Source organism: Lytechinus variegatus, chromosome 8 (assembly GCF_018143015.1).
Source record: "Lytechinus variegatus isolate NC3 chromosome 8, Lvar_3.0, whole genome shotgun sequence".
Lineage (NCBI taxonomy): Eukaryota > Metazoa > Echinodermata > Echinoidea > Temnopleuroida > Toxopneustidae > Lytechinus > Lytechinus variegatus.
The window spans coordinates 4,461,383-4,485,313 of record NC_054747.1 but is presented as its reverse complement, the minus strand read 5'-3'; the positions used below and the strand labels follow the sequence as shown (position 1 = coordinate 4,485,313).

The following is a 23,931-nucleotide window of genomic DNA, read 5'->3' as shown; positions in this document are numbered from 1 at the left end:
TGGCGAATGCAAGATTTAGAAAAGGTTATCACTCCTCCAACTTTATTGTTGATTTTTTTACATTTCATTTATTAGAGTGTACATAATTATGTCAGAATGTATATCTTTCCAAAGGGGAAAAACAGAAAACAAACAAATGGCCACAATATGAATTAGTAGTATCATTTCCAATTAGAAAATAGAAACCAACTCGTGTGGGTATGACATGACAGAATACGATGTAAATGCGATTTTAAAGGTCTAATACACCTCAGAAAAATGTTGATTTGAATAAAAAGAGAAAAATCAAACTAGCATAATGCTGACAATCTAATAAGTCAAATTCGGATGTAAAATAACAAATTTATGACATTTTTGAGTTTGGTTTATTTTTCACAAAACAGTGATATGTATAACTCAAATGAGACAGTTGATGTCCCTCACTCGTTATTAGTTTTGTTGTTTTTTTAATTGTACAATATTTCATTTTTTAAATATATATTTGACAATTAAGGACCAACTAAACTGAATCACACAAAGTATTAACAATGCTCATCACACATGTTCAGGGAGGAATTAATCGTAGTTTCACTTGACAATGAGGAGAAAAAAAAGATTATTCCCCATTTCATATCATAAAATACAAAAGAAACAGTGGGAAGATGACGTCATCAGACTCATTTGCATACCCACCAGGATGTGCATATAAGTGTTTGGTGAAATTAAGCAAAACTTTAAAATGTTTAACTTTCTGATTTTTCATCCGATTTTGATGAAATTTTCAGTGTTATGCTTGTTACATTTTTCTCTTTTTATTCAAATCAATTTTTTGTTGGGGTGGACTTGTCCTTTAATTATCACTACTTGAAAAAAATGTCATGTACACAACAAGGCCAGGGTATTTATAATAAAAAAATTAACAGCAATATTACAGGAAACAAAAGAGCAATTATAATTCGCCATCGAAAGGAGCGAAATTAAATATTTACTTGCCTTCAAAAAGTCAAGGACTTACTTGGAGCACATGATGGTGGTAATGACAGGAAGAGTGGTTTCTATTTCACTGGCTTAGAATCAAATCCCTGATATACTAGACAAATTACACAAATCAAACTCTCAATGTTAGTAGATCATTACTTGCCACTAAGGTTTTATGATACATTGTCCTGTGGCCTTTGGTCCCATGTAAATTATCCTTGTGTGTGTGTGGGGGGGTGCATGTGTTTTTTTTTCTAAAAGGGGGTACGGTGCAAGCTTAAGGATAAAGGGGCAAGATCAGACAATCTAATTGTGACGTAATTTTTCTTAATTCTCAACTGTATAACAGCGGTAACACAGTTACAAGAATCAGACTTCCCTTTTCCCCCTTCTTCATTTTCCTTTTTTTCATTGTTCTCTCTTAACCATAAAATGGCTAGAAGGTATTGGTCATTTTATTGGTTCATAACTGAACATATTTCATATAGAAGCAGGCACGAATTTGATGTGTCTTATAATACAGTGCGTCCCAAAAAAACAAAACCAAGATTAAGCGATGATTTATCATAACTAAATCACAAATACAATAGATAAATGACCTAGGCCTACCAATGTAAAGCTTAGAGTAAAAATAATAATAGGCATTTATATAGCGACATCTATCTAGAAATATTCTATTCCGAGGCGCGATGTTATCATATCATCATTACCCCGGCTTTAGCTCGAGCTGCCTTTCAGCGCTCATGCATTCAAGGAATTAATCCTGCCGGGTACCCATTCACCTCACCTGGGTTGAGTGAAGCACAATGTGGATAAATTTCTTGCTGAAGGGAATTACGCCATGGCTGGGATTCGAACTCATGACCCTCTTTTTCAAAGTAAGAAGACTAATCCACTGGGCCACAGCGCTCCACATCTCTTTCATCTGGTATTACTTAGATTATTCCTCATTCACGCATGAGTAAGCAAAATAATTTGAAGAAAGGATACCAAATACTCAATTGACGGGGGGTATCTGAATTTCAAAAAAATAATCACATGCCTAAAAAGTTCAATATCTGCTCTTTTATTTGATACCTTAATCACAAAGAATGGTCAAGAAGTAAAAAAGTTATGTTCCCTCGAAACAACGCTTGTATTTCCATAATTTCATTAAATAAACGTGTTTTCATCGGTTTCCCACAGAAGCTATCGCATGGTTAACAAAAGACTTTATGCGTGGCTGATCGTCAACAAAACGGAGTGTCAAGTGAGTTTGAACGCTAGCCTGTAGAACCTGTTAATTTTATAAAATTATTGAAATTCAAGCCTTATTTCAAATAACCATAACTTTGTTATTTCTTGACCGTTTTCTGTAATTGAGGTGTCAAATTAAAGAGCAGATATTGAAATTTTTAAAAATGTGGTTTTCTTTTTGAAACCCAGATACAGCCCGCCAAATGAGTTTTTGGTATCCCTCTTTAAATTGTTTTTGCTCACTCATGCGTGAATGAGAAATAATCTCAGTAATTTCAGATGAAATAGGAGATTCTAAGCTTTACAATGGTAGGTCAGTTGTCTATTGTATTTGTGATTAAGTTATGATAAATCATCGATAAATCTCGGTTTCGTTTTTTGTGGGACGCACTGTATAATGAATGCACAAGTAAATTCATTGTCATCTTTCTAAGAAAATGAATTCTTATTAAATTCATATCACATGACAAATCGTGGAATTGTTTGAATGACACCACAAAACCAAAACTTAAAAAAATATATGTTAATCATTGGATTATTTCCAAATCCTAATCAGTATGTTCATGTTGTTTTCTACCGTTATGAAACCAAATTCACTCCAGATTAAACTTCCCTATACGGAGAAAACCTTTGCTAATCATCAAATGGCTTTCTAAGTATCACAACCAAATTTCAGAAGAAAAAATAGAAGAAAATACCCCTTTCTTTGTGGCCATATAGAATATCTGCAGAGTGGACAATAAAACACCATGGTAACGACTCAAACAACCTTTTCCCATGAATTGTATACAAAATGAAATAAGCAGTATAACTTAATATTGCTTCTTTCTTTTACAACCGTAGCCCCTGGAATGAATCATCCTATTTCAGACTGTGATTAAGACCATCACTGACCTCATCAATGACTCAAACAACTCGTTAACTTGACCACTCACACAAATTATTGAATAAAAATGTCAGACTTAGAAATAAAATTGATATTTCTTTTATTCCAAAAAAAAAGAAACAAGAAGGACATATACTCCACTATCTTCCAAAAATTAAATGCATTCATACATCTGTTCAATTTCATTCTTTACAGACAAAATATCCACATGAAGGATGTTAATTTTATGAAATAAGAATACATGTACTTGTTTTACTTATCTACACTGTCTGTATAAAAGCATCAAATATAACAAGACTCTGTTTTCACCTCGTGGTAAAGTACAAAACTGTCCAGTCGAGAAAAGCACATTCGTTCTTTCATTTAACGTTTAACGGTACTCCTGTTTGAGAATAATATCATCTGAATAAATAGAGTAAAATCAAATGGGCAAAACACTGAAAAGTTCATCAAAATCTGATAAAAAATAGCAAAGTTATTGAATTTAAATGTATAGCTATATTTTTGTTTAAGTATGCATGCCATCATAAATATTCATCAGATGAGCTTCTGACTTGGTGTTCACTTAAATCTTTTCTCATTTTGATGTAAGAAATCATGACTATCTACAGATCCTTGCATATGTGTCTCCCTTGTAATAAAATAAGTTTCAGCGATAATTATTTATGCGTCAAAGCAAAACTATTTCTACATGCCGGAGGACAACAATGGAATGAATAGAATGTCATATAAAAGAACAAATTAGGAGATGCCATCATCGGCTTGCTCATGTATTCATGAAGGCATGCTAGAATATTTGACCCAAATAATGTTACACTTTAACACGTCATAGCTTTATTATTCCCTGTCCAATTTTTGATGAAATCTTCAGTGTTTTGTTCATTTGATTTTACCTTGCTAATATAGTTTCTAACTTTGTGCTGAGTACCCTTCATGAAATTCTAAAGTAGCCTGCTGCATTATATCATGATGGTAAAAATCCTCTCAATAAATAACATTAGGTATACAATACATTACCTCTTACAATAAATCAAGGGCGTTTCAATATCAAAGACAACACAACTGCCTCATATTATGACAAATCAGTTTAAGAAATTTATTATACCCAGACTTCACCCCATTAAAGGAGAATCCAAATCCGAGTGAAAAATATAAAATAAATAACTCTGAAAAGCAGGCAGGTTAAATTGAACAAAATTGGACGATCAGTAACAAATTTTGAGTCGTTAAAGGTCAAGTCCACCCCATAGAAATGTTGATTTGAATCAATAAAGAAAAATCCAACAAGCACAATGCTGAAAACCTCATCAAAATCGGGTGTTCAATATTAAAGCGATGACATTTTTAAGTTTCACTTAGTTTTCACAAAACAGTTATATGCACAACTCAGTAACATGCAAATGAGAGAGTCGATGATGTCCATCACTTACTATTTCTTTTGTTTTTATTGTTTAAATTATACAATATTTCAATTTTTACCAATTTAACATTTAGGACCAAATTAACTGAACCACATAATGTTAAACAATGTTAATTACACATGTTCGGGAAGGAATAAAACTCAACTTCACATGAAAAGGGGGAGAATATCAGAATATTTCATATAATAAAATACAAAAGAAATAGTGAGTGGGTGATGTCATCAGTCCCCTCATTTGCATATCAACCAGGATGTGCATATAACTGTTAAGGGAAATTAAGTGAAAATTTAGAAAGTCATAACTTTCTTATTTTACATCCGATTTTGATAAAATTTTAAGTGTTTTGGTTGTTAGATTTTTCTCTTTTTATTCAAATCAACTTTTTGTTGGGGTGGACTTTTCCTTTAAAGTAATAAAAAAACAATAATCACTGTACCTATGGAAACTTCAAATTGGACACATAGATTATTTTCCCATTGGGTGATTTCAAGTCGGGTGTTGGTGTTGAGTGTAAAAACGGCTGTTGAAGCGAGCTTCAAAAATATGACACCCATTGCTTTATCCATCACGTCATGCCTCTGCTGCTAGGATGCCAATCGTCTGAACTTTGAGAGAAATCTTGACGATGAAAGTTAGATCAGGGAGACGTCGCAGTAAAATGTCATCATACAGATTGCAAAGCCTAAAATCACTTCAAAGATCTGAAATAGTAAACATTATTGCTCATAAAAATGTATCAAGCTCTAAAGATTTATACTCTGTAAAAGGCAAATTTTACGATGATGTTCATCCCGTTTGTGAGCTTGGGACCGCCGACACCAACAGCGAACAGGAAATCATGATTTTTCCCAGTCCCTGGGGGTTGCTGTTGGTGATTAGGGAAATTACCCATAGTTCATCAACACAAGCTGTAATACTTCAACACCATCTCTCGATATAAGCTGCCAGGAAATACTGTTATTGTATAAATGTGTTATTACAAGTTTTATGGATCAGTACCTTGACCCTTTTAGGTAGTTCTTATACAGTGCTTCCCAGTAAAAAGGAAACCATTATTCAGAGTAAATGTTTCCTATAATCATGACCATAAATTTGCACATGAATAAAAAGATATACTTCTCTTCTTTCATTTGAGACCCATCTCAACGTTCATAATGCACACACAACTGAGTTCTAACAATGAAAAGTGGAGGTACCAAATTTTCATTTGCACGAGCAAATTATGATTTTGAGTGAGTTTTGCTGGCTTTTGAATATCAATCTTTTCTTCGTTCATATTAGACCTCATGCGTAAAATAGGAATGGAGCATGGTCGAGGCGAAGTTGCATAAAAACATGCTTGATTTCTACCTATTCGACGGATAGTTGAAAAACAAGCATCGTTTTCTCTAACAAAGCAGCAGATCGGTTCACAGTAGGTTAACAGCACGAACAGTGAACGCTGTTCAGGCCAGGGAAGGAAACCCTTTATGTTGTTGACTGGAGTCTATGGCTTTGAGATTTCAATATTACAATATTAATAATGTTGATGAGTTTTATATCAAACGTCTCTCAGTCATTTTAATCGTCGCTACATTTCACAGGGGTGGAGAATATGTTTGAAGGGGGCGGGGCGCAGCAGAAAAGGGGGACATCACTTTCTACAATTGAAGGAGAGCAAGCCATTTTCTTGTTTTTCTTGAAGCGGGTCACCCCTCCCCCATTCAATGTTACCCCACCCCTGCCCTGTCTTATCATTTCATATAATCTTGTTTACAAGTTTTACAAAAAGAATTCAAACATAACTTTCAAGCCAATCACACTCACCATGCAGAAACCAGTAGCCCATTTTTTCCCCTTCCTCAGGGTTCTTTATTTTCAAAATAGTAGCCCACTGTCTGCCGCTTATTTGGAAATGCTTGTTTTTCAATGATCCGTCCAACAGCTTGAAATCAAGCATGATTTCATGCAACTTTTTCTTTACAATGTGTCGAACATATTTTATGCAAGAGGCCATAAATATTTTCTTGCAACATCCCATAAAAATAACAAATTTAAAAATTAATGGTATCCCTCGCAACTGCGATGTTGATGCAAATATATATTTCTCTGGAATACAACAATCTCAGAACAAAATTCTAGAAACTAATGATAACTAGGTTTTGAATGGATAGTTACTGCAGTACTGTTGCTACTATTCAATATCTCTAGGACAATATGGGACTAAGGATAAGAATCTATAACCAGGTTTTGTAGGAAGAGTAACTGCACTCTTGGCGCAAATAACAATATCAGAATAACAATCTAGAAACAAATTTAAACTCTGTTTTAAATTCATTTCAGTAACAAATTATGAATACCAATTTTTATTCCTTCTAAAATAAAACAATCTGTTAATAACAACCTCGAGGCTTGAAAGATAACCTGGGGTTAAGATTTCCTTGTCAGATTCCTGACATAGATTTGTTGGCTCTATGCTATGATGAATGATGCTCTTCCCAGTCGGCATGTTGAAATTTCCGATATCCTAACTATTCATCAAAAGCGATCAACAAGTCCATCAACTTATCCTCAGTGGGTTTACTGTTGTGGTATTTCCTACGATGTCAAACACTATAATTAATAAAAAGAATAGTTATAAGAATGTCTGATTTACCCCGGGTAGCCACGTCAGCTCTTATGAACTGATCCCTAAAGAGCCCGGCATAACAAATGCCATCACCATTCTCCATTTAAAATTCTGAGCACCTGACAAAATTTTGCCTCCGACGAAGATTCTGCTAGGATCGAAAGCTTAGGCCCCTTTTGACTCTCTAATTTACTCCATTGGCTCTTTTTTTAGATAAGCAGTTTTCAGCAGCTTCTTTTTGCCTTTCACCTGACAAAAAGGCAGTAGGTCTAATTTCTTGTGCCTTTGGTTAAACAAAGAGTTCTGCGTGGAACAACAGTTTTTATCAAGGATTCCTTGGCAGACTCCTGAACTTGATGGCTCAGTGCTATGATGAAGAATCCTCTTCCCGATTTGCATGTTCAAATTCTCTGATGAGTTGCATGGTCGACCTGAACTGCTGGCCGTGGTTGACTGACCGTTGGGAGCGGACGGGACGAGGGGTCTTGACGGTCTGACCGTCAGATCCGCCATCGAGGAGCCGGGATAAGAGATCTTGCAGTTTGTCCTGCAGTTTACCTGGAACACAGAGAAAGAAAAAAAAAACCTTCATAATAATACTTGTGAGAACATGGTCTTGTTCACCTTACAGTATCTGTCATTCAATGAATTACTAACTGAATGAAAATGAAAACAAGTGAATTAAATTACACTTTGAACATCTCAATCAAAAATTTAGTCTATATCCTTGTGAAAATCTTACCTCTGTAAAGATTGATAAGTTTCTTTTGGAACCCATTCCCTCCTCCAGGTCTACTTTCCTTTCTTCTATCTGATTAAGTTACACCATTTTCAGTAACATCAGGGGCCTGTCTTACAAAGAGTTGTGATTGATCTGATCAATCACAACTATGGAAAGCCAGCAACATCAACTTCTAAAATGCATGAATGTTCAAAATGTTTTCTACATATGACATATATTACATAAATTCATTTGTTTTCTTGACAATTTGGTGTGTTCGCCTTTGTTTACAAAGGAAATTTTGCAAATTTCCTGTAGACAAAATTATGACACTGATGGATTTCCATAGAGTTACGATTGATTCGATCAATCGTAAATCTTTGTAAGACAGGGCCTAGGTCTGAGTAGAAGACCACTGACATTGATCTCTTTCAAAGTCTAAACATGGATTAGATAAGCAAGCATCCCCCTCCCCACACCTCTCCCCTTCACTTGGCCCAGTTGTTCTACCCCACCCCTATTTATGATCCCTTTTCTTCAAATGAAAAAAAATACAAGTGAGATCAAGTCCAAGATAGAAGCACCATCATGAATGGATCCCTTTCCTAGCCTGAACTTGGATGAGAAGAAAGTCCCCCCCCCCATCTCCTTACCCCTCCCCTTTACTCCTTCACTCTCCCATTTTGTCAAGTATAAACTCATAGCCCATATTCTGAAGTCAGGTTTAGCTTAGACCATGGTTTAACTCTGTACTACTAAAATTATGGGAAGCCAAAAGTGTCAAAATTTTTATTAAGTTGTATGTTTCTTATGTTTACTGTGCTCTTTCCTGATTCATCGATGGTGAAGACAATCATCTATTTATACTTCCTAGACAATTATGAATGATTTGAAAGCCAAATGAGATGAAAGATGATATCTCTACCTTTAGTGATTTATATAACAATTGGCTATCCATACTTAAACCACAACTTCAAACCTGAGATTAAGTTAACCCTAAAAAGACTGGGGGGGGGGCTGATTCAGCCCCCCCCTCGACATTTTTCGCGATAAATCCACTGCGCAATTTTTTTTGACCGCGTCGCTCGCTGACTTTTTACTTTCAAGTCTCGCGCAACTTTTGAGACCATAATTGTGACCCCCGGGTACGCGGTTCCAAAATTATGCAACATTTCGTAAGTGCATGCAGACCCAAAATTACTCAAAAACATGAATTTGTGTACAAATCCAATGCAAATAGTGTTCTTAGCCAAAATTCATAAATGTTTCATTATTTTTCCTTTTACTGCTTAAAATCAATTAATTTTATCTTGTTTATGGTCAAAATAAAGTCCCCGACAATTTCCATTGAAAAAACAATAAAAAACAAAAAGTCGAAAAACAAAGAAATACATAAGAAATTTAGAAAACAATAGAATACATAAGAAAATAAATTTGATTTTGAAATTTTTTAAAAATCAATTTGATCAGATGCCTATCTAGAGTATGTGAAACAAAAATTAGCATTTCAGGGGCATTATTTTATTAATTAGAGCAAACTTATGATTTTACGCATAAATTAGCATAATTAATGAGACATGAGATTTTTTGCCGAATTTGATGTTATAATTTTGTAGATAATGCCATGGGTAATGCGTGTACCAATTTTCGTCGCGATCGCGCGATCAACGGCCGAGATCATAAGGGGGGGCTGAATCAGCCCCCCCCCAGTCTTTTTAGGCGTCGAAATAGCCCAGTCTATTTAGGGTTAAACCCGACTTCAAAATACGGGCCATGCTCACTGCACTCACCGGGGAGGTCATGGCCAAGATACGAGCACCACCTAGACCTGATCTCTTCCACGGCCTGTGCATCTTCTCCTGGGTTGGACCCAAGAAGGCTCGTACATGGCACAACCAGCTCACTCATGATCTGCAGACTTGCGCTGGCATCTGCCTCTTCTCCCGCATCAAAAGTCGTGGCACACTGCTCGTTGAGTTGCTGAAATGGATCATACAGTTTGATTGAAGTGAGTTGAATAATCAAGCAAGCTTTCAGAGAACACAGGGCAAGATGATAATCCGTGTAATTGGTTGAATCTCTGGAGACCACAGGGCCCCGTCTTACATAGAGTTAAGATTGATCCAATCAGTCGTAACTCTACGCAAAATCACAAGTGTCATAATTCTTTCTACAGGAAATTTGCAAATGTCCTTTGCAGACAAAGGAGAACACACCAAATTGTCAATAAATCAATGAATTTAGGGATATACATTCATATCTAGAATTTGTTTTTGAACAAACCATGCATTTTACATGTTGACTTTGCTGGCTTTCCATAGTTGCTATTGATCGGATCAAACACAACTCTTTGTAAGATGGGCCCTAGATATCCGTTTGTCTGCTGAAAAATCTCACATAAAGAAGATGGTTGCTACATCCTGCGTAATCTGCTCCCAAAAAACTGGTTCGACCCGCGCGAATGTTCAACTTCAAAAAGGACAACATATATGCAAAGTTGACTGTAATGATAGAGGAAAATCATCAAGTGCATAATAACTGGCGAAGTTCTCTAAAAAGCTTTACAAGACCACAGATATTTCAAAGTACTCTGCAATTATTTAGTGTATATGTCTTCTAAACCACCTTTACTGACCGCATAGAAACGTTGTTACCGCTAACAATGCGCTAACAGAGGCCCTGTTATAACCGGTAATGTGGCAGCGATGCCTAATATTACAACAATGCATTACTTACGAATTGAAATAAATGTTTTCATTTCACCATGCGAAAGATGTGATTGGGGTTACTGTAAGCTCTCTGTTAGGCTAACAACATTTATGTGCAGCCGGCACTGGTGTGGGTAAATTCACCCATTCCCCTCCCTTGCAATCCCCCAACCCCAAGGCCTGCATAAAACTAATGATTGCCCAATATAGCAGCCCAATGTCACAAAACACACCATTTTTATTCAAATCTTGAAATATCTTTCGATAGTAAGTTCAATAAAATCTGTCAAGAGACAAAATGCATCTTCATTTCTGTGCAAAGTTTCCACTGATTAGATTTTCACACCCAAGATCTTTACAAGATGGGACTAAGATTGAAGTCCCATACACCCCATGTAATTCTGTTAAATAAAAGCGGGTTATTATTGTTATTATTGTAAAAGTTGATCTTAAAAGCCTATTTCCTACAAAAAGAGGAAAAAAAATCCATAGAGGGTCCAATGAGAATGGGGTTCAGCCAGTGAATAGAACATGAACCAGCTGGAACATGGGTCGTGTGGTCCAGTGGTTAGAGCATTGGACTCATAACCGCAAGGTTGTGAGTTTGAATCCCCACTCTGCAATTGTCTCCACTTTGATAAAAAAAAGACCAGAGAGTGATATCTGTTGTCTATAACGTCAGCCACTATGACTGAACCTAGATGTAAAATGTTTCCTAGGTAATGGTTATATATCAGCTTAGCGTTTACCAGCAAAAGCTGTCCTGTCGAGTTCCTACGGGAGTTACCATGAACAGAAAAAGAAACAGACCAGAATTTAATCCCAGACTTACTATTAAACAATGTCTCCTGTAGTATTCTAGTAGTTTGTTATCCATTCTCTTGTTTGTTTGGGACGGATCGAAGGTTTCGTTGAGTTTACAGGCATGTATGAAATATGGCATTGCATCTTGATACCTACAATGACAAAAATATCGAGGGAAACATAAACAGCATATAATGTGATAAAATCTCAAAGTCAAGAGGAAATACACATACATGTAGCATGATTACTCAAAAACACTGACAGGCAATGACTTTAAAGCTAAATGATAGTAGTTGCAGTGAACAACTAATTTCGTGAGAAAGTCTGTAAAAGCACGGTTAAGTATGACTATATCATTGTGAATGTAGATCTGGTACAGTTACATAAACTGAACTTCGGGAAATCATAAAATCTAAGCTGAAATACGATCACACTGAAGATCGACAACACAGATAGGCACACGTGGGACGGTGGGACAGTGTATTATTATTGCTGGAATAAAGACCCGACGGAAGTGACTGAATCCGCGCTTATTTTGCTTATTTCTCAGCAATTACACAATTTCTCCCAGAATCCTTTGGCACATATTCTTAATTCATACAGACACTTGAGTGGTCATTATATTAGATTTTGTAAATAGTCATTTAGAGATCGTTACCAAAACTGGAATTTATGTTTAAAATGATGCTAAATTGACATAAAAAAAGGATGAGTATTGTCATTTTTTAAAAAGAAATCTCTGTAAAGACAGGCTAGCGTATAGTACATGTACATTTGAATTCAAGAAATTAACGCTATCTTGCTCCTTTGCTACACTCCCTGGCGGAATAGATTTTCATTACTTGAATGAGATGACAGTGCTTGACATTATCATCATCATCATCATCATCACCGTCAATCATCACCATAATCATCATCATTATCACCAATATCATCACCATTATCATCATCACAATCATCACCGTCAATCATCACCATAATCATCATCATCAGCTATATCATCACCATTATCATCATCACAATCATCATCATCATCACCGTGAATCATCACCATAATCATCATCATTATCATCATCGTCAATCATCACCGTCAATCATCACCATAATGATCATCATCACCAATATCATCGCCATTATCATCATCACAATCATCAGCATCATCACTGTGAATCATCACCATAATCATCATCATTATCATCATCGTCAATCATCACCGTCAATCATCACCATAATCATCATCATCACCAATATCATCATCATCATCACAATCATCATCACCGTGAATCATCACCATAATCATCATCATTATCATCATCGTCAATCATCACCATAGTCATCATAATCATCATTATAATCATCATCATTATCATCATCATCATAATCATCACCATCAATCATCATCATCACTTTCATCATTATCATCATCATCACTATCATCATCATCATCATCAATCATCACCATAATCATAATAATCAATATCATCATCATCATCATTATCATCATCATCATTACCATCATCATCATTGTAATCATCATCATTATCATCATCATCATTATCATCATCATCATCATCATCATCATCATCATAGTCATCATCATCATCATCAATCATCATCATCATTATCATCATCATTATCATCATCATCACTATCATCATCACCATCACCAAAATCATCACCATAATCATCATCATCACTATCATCATCATCGCTATCATCATTATAATCATCATTATCATCATAATTATAATCATCATCATCATCATCATAATCATTATCACCATCAATCATCACCATAATCATCATCATCACTATCATCATTATCATCACTATCATCATCATTATCATCATTATATTTATCATCACTATCATCATCATGTGGCATTACTTACATTCCTTGTCTGAGGCACAACGAGATGCCGTGATTGAAGAATGAAGCCGTCCTGACGAAGGTGCTGTAATCTGACTGCCATTGCTTCAACTGAGAGTGGACATTCCGATAGTCTTGGTCACTCTCAAGCTTACGCTGGGCAATCTTACCTATCGCTTGACTCCTGAAGAATGAGGTGGAGAAAGAAGAAAAAAGCTTAAAGGCATAGGCTAGCATTGCAAAGGTCTTTTATCAAAAAAGAAATACTGAACTTTTGATTCATGTTGTACTTAGTGTCAGGGAACAATTTTGCTTTGCAAATATGAATAGCATTTTTGGTCATGAGAGAAAAGTTCTCAATTAAGTAATGTACAGTCCTGTGTAAAAATATGCTATACAAAAGACTTTATGCATAGCAGTCTTTCAAAAATGTGGAGCAAAGTGCGATGCGATACCAGGAAAATTATTCCCTGAGTGTTGTTCATATGGTTGAAAACGCATCCAGGAAAACACGATCTAATTCATGCAGACTCATTCAGTGAACTTTCACAGAAAAAATTTCACTTTCACTGAAAACATTATCATTTACTACATCTCCTGAGGAGACTGATATAACACATGCTGGTGGATGGGATGAAATTTATACCCCTTTCATAAACCCATCCTCCAATTATCCGCCTAAGAGTAATGCGGATAATTCAATAAAAATTGCATTCACAAACTCCGAAAATAATCCGCACTATTTTTTTACGAGCGCCCAACCTGAAAAAGGTGGATAATTGTCATGGCAACTGCACACACCCCCTCCGATGGGGTTGCGTTGCAAAAGGGTGACCTTGTGACCGCACCATGCCAATTATCCGCATTACTTTGGAAATGCGTTCATAAAGTCAAAATCTGGTCCCGAACCTGCTATTATGCGGATAATTGCAGCTTCAAAATAATGCGGATAACTCTGGTCCTCCTCCGATTTTACGACCAAATTATGCTGCTATTATCCGCATAATTGGGTTTATGAAAGGGGTATAAGATAGTGTGTCAGGTCACTGCATATTTCACTTTTTTTTTAAAACCGCTACTTATTTTTCAGGCACGATCTTTTTCTGCGCTTCATTTTTATAACACATCACAGACACAGGTCACAAGTAGGACCTTGCAGCTCAGATTTGTCAAAGTCAAATCAATGTTGACCTATGTTTTTTAAGTACCTGAATGAGAATAAGAGAGAAGGAAGACAGAATAACCAAGTAAATAAGGGAAATATAAGTAGATGCAATTTTGAAATGTTTGGCTTCCCATAATTTTAACCCGAAGATACAGTTGATCTAGACTTCAGAATAGGCCATTGTGCTTTTCAAGGAAAGTGCCCCCACTGGGATTAATAGCTTGCAAAAGCAAATTATGGACCATTCTACACGAATCCAATAACTAACTTACCTCAGATCATCTGACGCTAATCCTAAGTCTTTGAGTTGTATTAGTATACTCTGTTGCATGAGGCCGTTAGCTGCATTGTTTCTCAGGAGATAGACAGCAAACGATTCTAACCTTGCATCAGAATCAGGGGGGTCCTCAGACAAGGCAAGCTCCTGACATCTCTTCAGTTCACGTGCATACATCTGAAAGACCAATGGTTAATTTAACATGGCATTTAAATGAGGACATCAGCATGCTGCATGGCAAAATAATGATATGGGATTTGTAAAGTGCACGTATCCACTAAGTTAGGTGCTCTAGGCACTCCTATATCATCCCGGCTAAGCTAGTCCACCGATTCCGCTGTGCACAGCTTTTTGAGGAATTGCTTTCTGCCGATACCCATTCACCTCACCTGGGTTGAGTGCAGCACAATGTGGGTAAATTTCTTGAAGGAAATCACGCCATGGCTGGGATTCGAAACCACGTCCTTCAGATTGAAAGAAAAGTCTTAACCACTAGACCAAGACACACCCACAAATGATGCAATCAAGATTTTATCAAGGCTTTCTCGGAGGGTGTTTGATAAAGCTATTCAAAGCTTATGCACGAGTCTACACATGACTAGTAATCTGCCCTGGGTCCCGTAACACAAAGGTTAGCGATTAATCGCACGCTTGATTTTCACGATTGATTGTACATTGTAGTCAATGCAATCAATCGTAGAAAAATGTTCTTTGATCATTGCTAAGCTATGTGTTACAGGGCCCCTGGTTTTGGATACCAAGTCAGATTCTAAATCATTTTGACTCCTTGTTTATCATTTGTCCTAAAATGATTCCTTTAGGGATATTGGACTTTCACTCCAATTTAAAAAAAAATATGGTACCTAATTACGCTCAAGCACAGGGGGATGTTTCATAAAACTAAAGATCCCCAACACAGATAAGGACAGTGAATAATTATTGCTTTGAATGCCGGGCCCGACACTCTACCCGAATCCTGTGCTTATTTGCTGATTTCTCAGCAATTACACAATTTCGTCCAGAATCCTTTGGCACATACTTTTTATTTATACAAACAGACACTTTGGTGGTCATTTCATTGGATTCTGTACGAACTCATTTTGATATTGTTACCAAAACTAGCATTGACTTTTAACCTAATAAATGTCTGTTTTAAATATCTTATAAAGAATCGACTACTGGTCTGTGACTTGCCTACAACATAAGCTACAACCAATTATCACAAGCCTTTATGAAACAGGGCCCTTGATCATGAGTCTGGCACAAGTTTTGTGAAACAACACCCCGACTCACTTTTGTAGAAGTGGTTTACGGTACAACTTGTGAAAAGTCTTGGAAGGACTGGGATAAAAGTGGATAGAAAAAGAAAGTCAAATGAAAAGGTGAGAAAGTGAAGGTTGGGAAGTAGAGTAACGAGACTACTGAAGATGGACAGTCAACCTGCAAAAACATCAATTCTTCTCTCCTGCTCCTTCTCTGCAACTCCGTTCCCCGACTCAAGCCAGCCTTCTCTCATCTACTCAAGCCTCTCTCATCTCTCCTCCTCGACCAGCTTTCTACTCGGCTTTCCACTCCTTCTGGTTCACAGTCCTTTCAAGGACTACACTTATTCCGAAAAGAATATTTTACTTCCCAACCTCCACTTACTCTCCTTTCCGATTCACTTCTTTTTCCATCCCCTTTTATCTCAATCCTTCCAAGACTGCACACAAGGTATACCCTAAGCCTCGGGGAGATGCTATAGCTCAGTCGGTAGAGAGGGGGATTCGTATTCCGGTGACCTGGGTTCGATTCCCATTTGGTGCGCTAGTGCCCTTTGGTAAGGCATTAATCCTCAGTAAAAGGTCCTTCGGAGAGGACCTTAAGCCGTCGGTCCTCTGGTTGCTTGCTTACAAGCATTCATGCTTTCTTAGCAATCAGGTAAAAAATCACCACCAAATCAAACTACTTCCGGGATTGTTCATACCACCATACTAGCCTTCAAACATCATTTGATTCAGATTTGTTTTGTCTAGAGGGATTACATGTCATAGCAAAAGATGCTGATGATGAATACAGCTATATGCTGTGAAAAATAATGGCATGACTGAGACAGATGCAGAACTAGCATACTCTGTGCTGTATCACAATACTATATTATAATGATAGCACTGACATTGTGAGAGTTACCTGTATGCATCTATTAACTCTTCATGCGTTCACCTGTAAACCCCCTGTGTGTTGCATTATTTTAGCAGTGATCCCCTCTACGCAGTATAATACACTCTGTTGTTTAGAGTGCCATAACTTTGTATCGGATCATTTTAAAAGAAAATGTTGTGTAGCAAACTTGTAGAGTGTTTCCTGGGCTTCCTTATCGTATATAAATTTATTGGATAAATGTATAGTAAATTACATTTACTAAATGCTTTCTCCTAATACTTCCAACAAAATTAAGCCCCCCTTTCACTTTGGTCTTGTGTTAGTGGCATAATTTTTATTTTTCCACTTGGACTGTTCATTGCACAAGATTTGTATTGATACCAAAATCACGATAATCTGATAAAAATAGCCCATACATGTATATAGTGGAAAATAAAAGAGTAAATTTTTGCCTGGTCAAGGTCACTCCATTGAAAGGGTCTCATTCACATTTGTGCCATGAGTCACAGACTCCTAACAATAAACCTGGCCATGGTATTGTTTGTGAGGAGGGTTTTATTGATTTTCTCCTCTCCTTTTTCAATGAACTTCCTGGCTGTGATCAGGATGTATTGATTTTTTGGGAAAACTCAATTTGTAAACTGCGATAATCCGTCGAACGATAAACTAATGTCGCATGCGCGATAATCCGTCGAACGCTAAACTAATGTCGCACGCGCGATCAATCGGTACACGTATGGTATACAAAAAAAAAAAATACACAAACGCCAGGCTATACATTGTAGCTAGGCACGCTCCGGGGCATGCAATTGTTCGAAAAACAATGGGACAGGGGACGTCTATGGGAAATGTGTGGTTGTGCAAAAATGCGAACGAAACACGCCTACGGATGTGCAATAATGCGAACGTAACTCATGAAGAGTTAATGTAAACATTGTTATTTCTTCAAAATTTAACTTGGAATTCAGGGAATTTTAGCAACTTTGCCACTGAAATGCAGCCCAAGTGAGGAGAACCAGGAAATTTTAGAAGAGCTTCTGTTCCAGGAGTAAAACTATCAAAAGTATCCGTCAAAACACAATGAACAGCTGAGCGATCTTTGTCGAAAATTGGTGAGCCGGGACGACCGATCGTCGTAAGTTTTGGAGCTGACAAAAATTGCAAATATGTCGTCTGTCCAGAATCACGGATGACACAGCTGTTTTGATTCACCAGTTTTTGACAAAGACTGCTTTGTCATGAAGATTCTCTGCGGTCCAGAAAGCATCTGCGTAGTGGTGGCAAAAAACTACTTTTTATCAACTCAAGGAAGCGCGATAGCTCAGTCGGAAGAGCAGGGGTTTCGGATTCCGGTGACCCGGGTTCGATTCCCAAGTGGTGCGCTAGTGCCCTTTGGTAAGGCATTTATCCTCATTACCAGGTCCCTCGGAGAGGACCTTAAGCTGTTGGTCCCCTGGTTGCTTGCTCACAGGCATTCGTGCTTTCTTATCAGTCAGGTAAAACCTCGGTATGACATGACATGACATGACATGAAGACATAAGAAGAATGTACATTGTGTGCTCACAGAGGGCAGCATTGAATTAGCATAAATACCTTCCTCTAATTAAAGATAAATGAAAGTAGTAGCAGTAAACACTGATTACACGAGAAAGTGTATGAAACCAAGCTTAATTGTCACTATATCATCGAGAACCCAGATCTGGTACAGTTACATAAACTGAACTTTGTGCTGAAAAATGTTCACACTGAAGATCACCAACACAGATAAGCACACATGGGACAGTGTATTATTATTGCTTTGAATGTCGGCCAGACGCTTGACCTAGACCCCGTGCTTATTTGCTGATTTCTCAGCAATCACATAATTTCTTCCAGAATCCTTTGGCACATATTTTTTATTTATACAAACAGACACTTTGGTGGTCATTTCATTTGATTATGTACGAACTCATTTTGAAATCGTTACCACAACTGGAATCTATCTTTAACCTTTAAAATCTTTTATCTTTTTTTTCTTGTACAATTATGTGCAAAAGAGATTATTTCTATTCTGTTCAGGGAAAAAGTCATCTTTTACACAGTCTATTTTTTATTTGTCGATTGATATGGTTTTTTTTCCCCCTCTATTTTCACATTGTTATGGAAGAGAAATATTATTGGGCAGTTAACTTCATTGTAATAATTCTTAAAACTTGTAATCTCATTGATACTGATATACTTATTTGCATCGTATACATGTATAAAATCTTGATTTATATGAATTGTGATTGTAAAATTATTGATTTGAAAGAGGAAGAAAATAAAATATTATAAAAAAAATAGCATCACTATGTCTCTGTGGATGCAAAATTGTACACTAACCTGCTGCACTGCTGCCTCTGGGCCACCTTCTCCAAAGAAAGGAGCAGTGGAGACAGGACTCTTTGGTGTTCTAGGACTCTTAGGGGTCTTGGGCCTGGTCTCTGGATCTGAATAGGAATAGAGTAGATGGAAATGCTCCACAGTTATCACAATCTACATAGAACTTTAATCAGGTAAGGTGAACAAAATACATTAAGGCCCGTATTCTGAAGTCAGGTTTAACTTAGAACATGGTCTAAAATTATGGGAAGCCCAAAGTGCCAACATTTTTAATAAGTTGTATGTTATTTTATACTTACTGTGCTATTTCCTGATTCTTCAATGGTGAAGACAATCATATATTCATACTTCCTAAACAATTATGAATGATTTGAGGGCCAAATGAGCTGAAATAAGATATCTCTACTGTTAGTGACTTATGTAACAATTGGCTCTCCATACTTAAACCACAAAAACCTGAGTTTGAGTTTAATACGATTTCAGAATACGGGCCTAAGAGTCTAAGCTTCGTCTTTCAGGAGGAACTGCACTGTCAAGATTCACTCAAATATGAGATGTGCACACTGTGCAATCTCAGTGAAAGTTCTAAGCTGATAGGAAAAAGAAATGGTGACCAAGAAAGACTAAATAATACCATCATGCTTATACATGTATAGCGCACATTACTGCCAAATGCATCCCTTTGCGCTTAATTGGATATTATTACCCTGGCTTTAGCCCCACAGCCATTTAATGTACAGCACAGTACCCAGGTACCCATTTACCTCATCTACATGTAGGTCGAGTGCAGTAAAATGTGGATAAATTTCTTGCCGAATGAAATTACGCCATGGTTGGGATTCGAACCCACGACCCTCTGTTTCAAAGTCAAAAGACTAATCCACTGGGCCACAACGCTCCACACTAAGATCCCAGGATAAGCCAACTTTTTAAAGTCTACTTTTGGAGAACTAAATTATTTTATTGACTATTACCAAATAGCCTCCTTGCCTTGTGACTTATTACTGGTTTGGGGTAACAAATATAACTTACGACTTGTCTCCATGCTGTCCTGGTTGGTAAGGGGCGGTCCTCTCCTCGGTGACATTGCATCATCCTCGTCCCTCATAGGGACATCATCAAGAGGGACAACATCATTGTTAGTAGTGTTTGCTCCTCTTGATGTAATCTTCTCCCTGGTCCCACCGTCGGCTTGTCCTCTCTCTCCCTGCTAAAAGAATGATGATTTACAGATAAATGAAAGAAGTAGCAGTAAACACCGATTCCAAGAGACAGTCTGCAAAACCAAGGTTAATAACTGTCACTATATCATTGTATATTAGTTCTGATATTTTTAAAATCCTGAAATCTAAGCTGACTTACGATCGCAGTATATCACCAACACAGATAATACTTGGAAAAAAAAGATCAGACATTCGGCTGGAACGCCGTGCTTATTTCTCAGCAATTACACCCATTTTTCCAGAATTCTTTGGCACCAACATCAATGTATCATCACCATAACCACCATCGCAATCACAACTATCATCATTATCGCAATCATCGGTAACATCCCCAGCAACAGCCCCAATTTCATCATCATCAACAGCAACATCTTCACCATCATCATCATCATCGTCTTCACCATCATCACCAATAGCAACATCTTCACCATCATTATCATCATAATCGTCATCATCATCACCAATAGCAACATCTTCACCATCACTACCGTCATAATCATCATCATCATCATCACCAATGGCAACATCTTCACCATCATTAACATCATCATCATCATCATCATCATCACCACCACCACCACCATCATCATTACCTGTTGAAGCTGAAGTTGCAGCTGTTGTTGTCGGCGTAGCTGCACTTGCTCGTCCCACTGCTTCAGCTCCTCTTCAAATTTCTGGTTGTCGTCGACGATGAGTTGTCGGAGGTCGTTGGCCAGGTCATCCAAATTGATCAGACCAGTTTCTGCATGGACCTCTGTAAAGAAACAATAAAATTGAACCATAAAAGGGCTGGACTTACTGAATGTATTGAAGTAGTCTGCTGGGCAAACCCTTCACTCGAGTTAAAGGTCTGAATGTGCAGCCTACTCATGCCTTTTGTACTGAAGGCCGTATTGGAACAGCAAGTTTTGTATGTGCTAGTCTTTGCGTGGAGGCACACTTGTTGATCAAAGTTCCAATCAGGGTCTGCAGGAGTACGGCATCATGTCTCCATTGTGCAAGAAGTCATCAAAAAATGGTCTTGAAATTTTGCATTAGCTTTGTGAATTTCAGAGAAAAGGTAAACTGCTGAACAGATATTGCTGATAGAACATACCTTCCTACCGTTTTTGTGATCACTGAAGCAAAATCTGTAAATATTTGGGGGTCATGACTTGACAAGTCCAATTTCTGAATGATCTAATTATATCCTTTTATTTGATACATAATTCTCAATATTTGAATTGAATACTGAATCTTGTGAACATCCCAAACCCCTGTACAAATTTGATGGAGAAAATGCTTCACTTTAATTTCATTTGTCGAAACATGTTCCAACATTAGTCCAGACAATCAATAATAATAATAATAATAATATGTCTGTAAAGCGCTTAGAGACGTCGTTCCGATGTATTAAGCGCTATATAAATGCGGAATATTATTATTATATTATATATCATGAATCTTATGTTAAAGTAAAGCATATAATGTCCTTAATCAAAATCCTGAATGGATGAGCCAGGATTATCAAAGCATTCAAATTCATATGATACAGATCTGCAAAAACCTATAAGAAAACCACATACAGAACATAACACATCCCCGCAAAATGAGATCTTACATGTAGCTTACCTTCAAAGAGCGCTCGGTTACCAGACTCAACGTACATGACACAATAGGCACTAGCGTTACCGTCTCCTCCTAACGATACCCTCTCTAGCTCCTCCCATGTTACCTCGGTAACGGCGATGTCATTGAATTTGATCCAGACGTTCCTCTTGTGGTTTAGGATGTAGGCCCAGTAGTGACCGGCTAGGGCTTGACCTTCGTGTACCAGGACAGCATGGAGGCGGTACTTTTGCTACGATGGACAACGAGGATGATCAAGATGTTAATGATATGAGCAATGTAACTTCTAAGGAAATATTGTGAAGGGCAATATGCCCCATAATGTTAAAAATAATCCAAGTTTTCAAAAGAGGCCCTCTGAATAAAGAAAGAAAAGAAGTAATAAAAATCATTTGAGCCAAGTGTGACAAATATTTATGAAGAAATAAAGAAATGAGAGCAAGTTGAATAAAATTTTTTAAAGGATGGACATGACCTAATAATAATAATAATATGTAACATTTACATAGCGCTGAATACAAATACAAAGATTTCACTGAAATTGTCAGCACCGACAATTTAGTCAGTGCTGACAACTTTCATGAAACACCCACACCTGGGTCCCGTAACACAAAACTCACCTATGATTGTAGAACATTTTTCTACAATCGATTCCATAGACTACAATGTACAATAAATCATAAAAAAATCAAGCATACGATCAATCGCTAACATTTGTGTTACAGAAACCTGATCCATTTTAGATTTAAGATAAGGAAACTCACATATTTGAGCTCAGCTTCCTCATATGTTGTATGAATCTTCTCTTCCACTTTGGCAATCTCATGGTGCAAGTCTGGATATCAAGAAAAATGGTGAAAAATAAGGAATATTGGAAACTGACTTGTGTTAAGCACGGATCAAAGTAGTTATCAAGGACCGAATACTACCTCCTGGCACCTTTAACCCTTATTAAACTGGGGGGACCCCCCCTCGACAAATTTTTTGTCACTACGCCACTGCGCAGATTATTTTAACTGCGCTGCTCACTCACTTTTTACTTTCAAGTCTTACGCATCTTTTGAGGCAAAACTTGCGACGCTCGGATACGCAGTTTCAAATTTACATGAGATTTTATAAGTGCCTATCAGTCCTAAAATTGCTCAAAAACATGATTCCGTGTTGTGATTGTGCAATCAACGGCTGAGATCTGAGGGAGGGGGGTTCAAATTGAACCCCCCCCTGTATATCTTGGTCTGAAATAGCCCAGTTCAAATAGGACTAAATGGGGCTAAAAGCTCAGAGAGACAACAACTAGTGTCGACTTTCTTTTGATATTTTCTCTGAATTTTTCTTTTCTTATTGCCCCATCAATACTGGTAATTATAGCATTATAGCAATTGGTTATCTTTTCTATTGCAAAAATTCATCATTACAAATGCTGATTTTAATTGTAAAAATTACAGAGGCTTGTCAGTCACAGCAACAAGAAATATATACAAACTGCATTCCAAGTATTGTAGTTGAATCATTAACAGGATGAGATATATCTAGGACTTGTTTTTATTATAACTGTTATATAATAACAAATTTGAAATAGCAGTTCAGGTATCCTGAAATCATTTGATTTGCTTGGATGATAGTAGATTTGTTATAGAATTTGTGCATTTCTTATCATAAGAGGGGGGGTGTTTCACAAAGATGTACATGTAAAGTGTGACTTAGAGTCGCACTCAATGCCAGTGGCATGCCGTATAAAGGGCATCACTGCACTAGTCTTTTCATGCCAAGAGGACTCATGCTACTGCATTTTAAGATCATATGCACATCAGCAATTAAGCAGAACTTTGAGTCACATGTCAATTTTGTGAAACATCCCCCCCCCCCAAGTTTTTTTGTAATGGGACCTTGGTCAATGGGTCTCCAGGACCATGTTGTACAAAGACTTACAATTGATCCGATCA

General features: G+C 37.1%; 1 protein-coding gene across 3 annotated transcripts in view; it reads right to left on the bottom strand.

Moving 5' to 3' along the window:
- Positions 1-5,493: 5,493 nt before the first annotated feature.
- The window catches only part of LOC121419858 (ubiquitin carboxyl-terminal hydrolase 25-like), a 49,354-nt gene continuing 30,916 nt past the window's right edge, over positions 5,494-23,931 (bottom strand). For 2 of the 3 annotated variants that reach the window (XM_041614322.1, XM_041614319.1), the window contains exons 13-23: positions 22,753-22,823; positions 21,992-22,220; positions 20,974-21,134; positions 20,190-20,367; positions 19,158-19,264; positions 14,649-14,830; positions 13,234-13,395; positions 11,370-11,493; positions 9,620-9,809; positions 7,358-7,666; positions 5,494-7,227 (exon numbers count right to left, since the gene is read on the bottom strand). In XM_041614322.1, coding sequence (XP_041470256.1) covers positions 7,476-7,666; positions 9,620-9,809; positions 11,370-11,493; positions 13,234-13,395; positions 14,649-14,830; positions 19,158-19,264; positions 20,190-20,367; positions 20,974-21,134; positions 21,992-22,220; positions 22,753-22,823 — 1,595 coding nt within the window. In that variant the 3' untranslated portion in view covers positions 5,494-7,227; positions 7,358-7,475. The remainder of the gene's footprint in view (positions 7,228-7,357; positions 7,667-9,619; positions 9,810-11,369; positions 11,494-13,233; positions 13,396-14,648; positions 14,831-19,157; positions 19,265-20,189; positions 20,368-20,973; positions 21,135-21,991; positions 22,221-22,752; positions 22,824-23,931) is intronic. The other variant, XM_041614321.1, reaches the window with a different exon arrangement.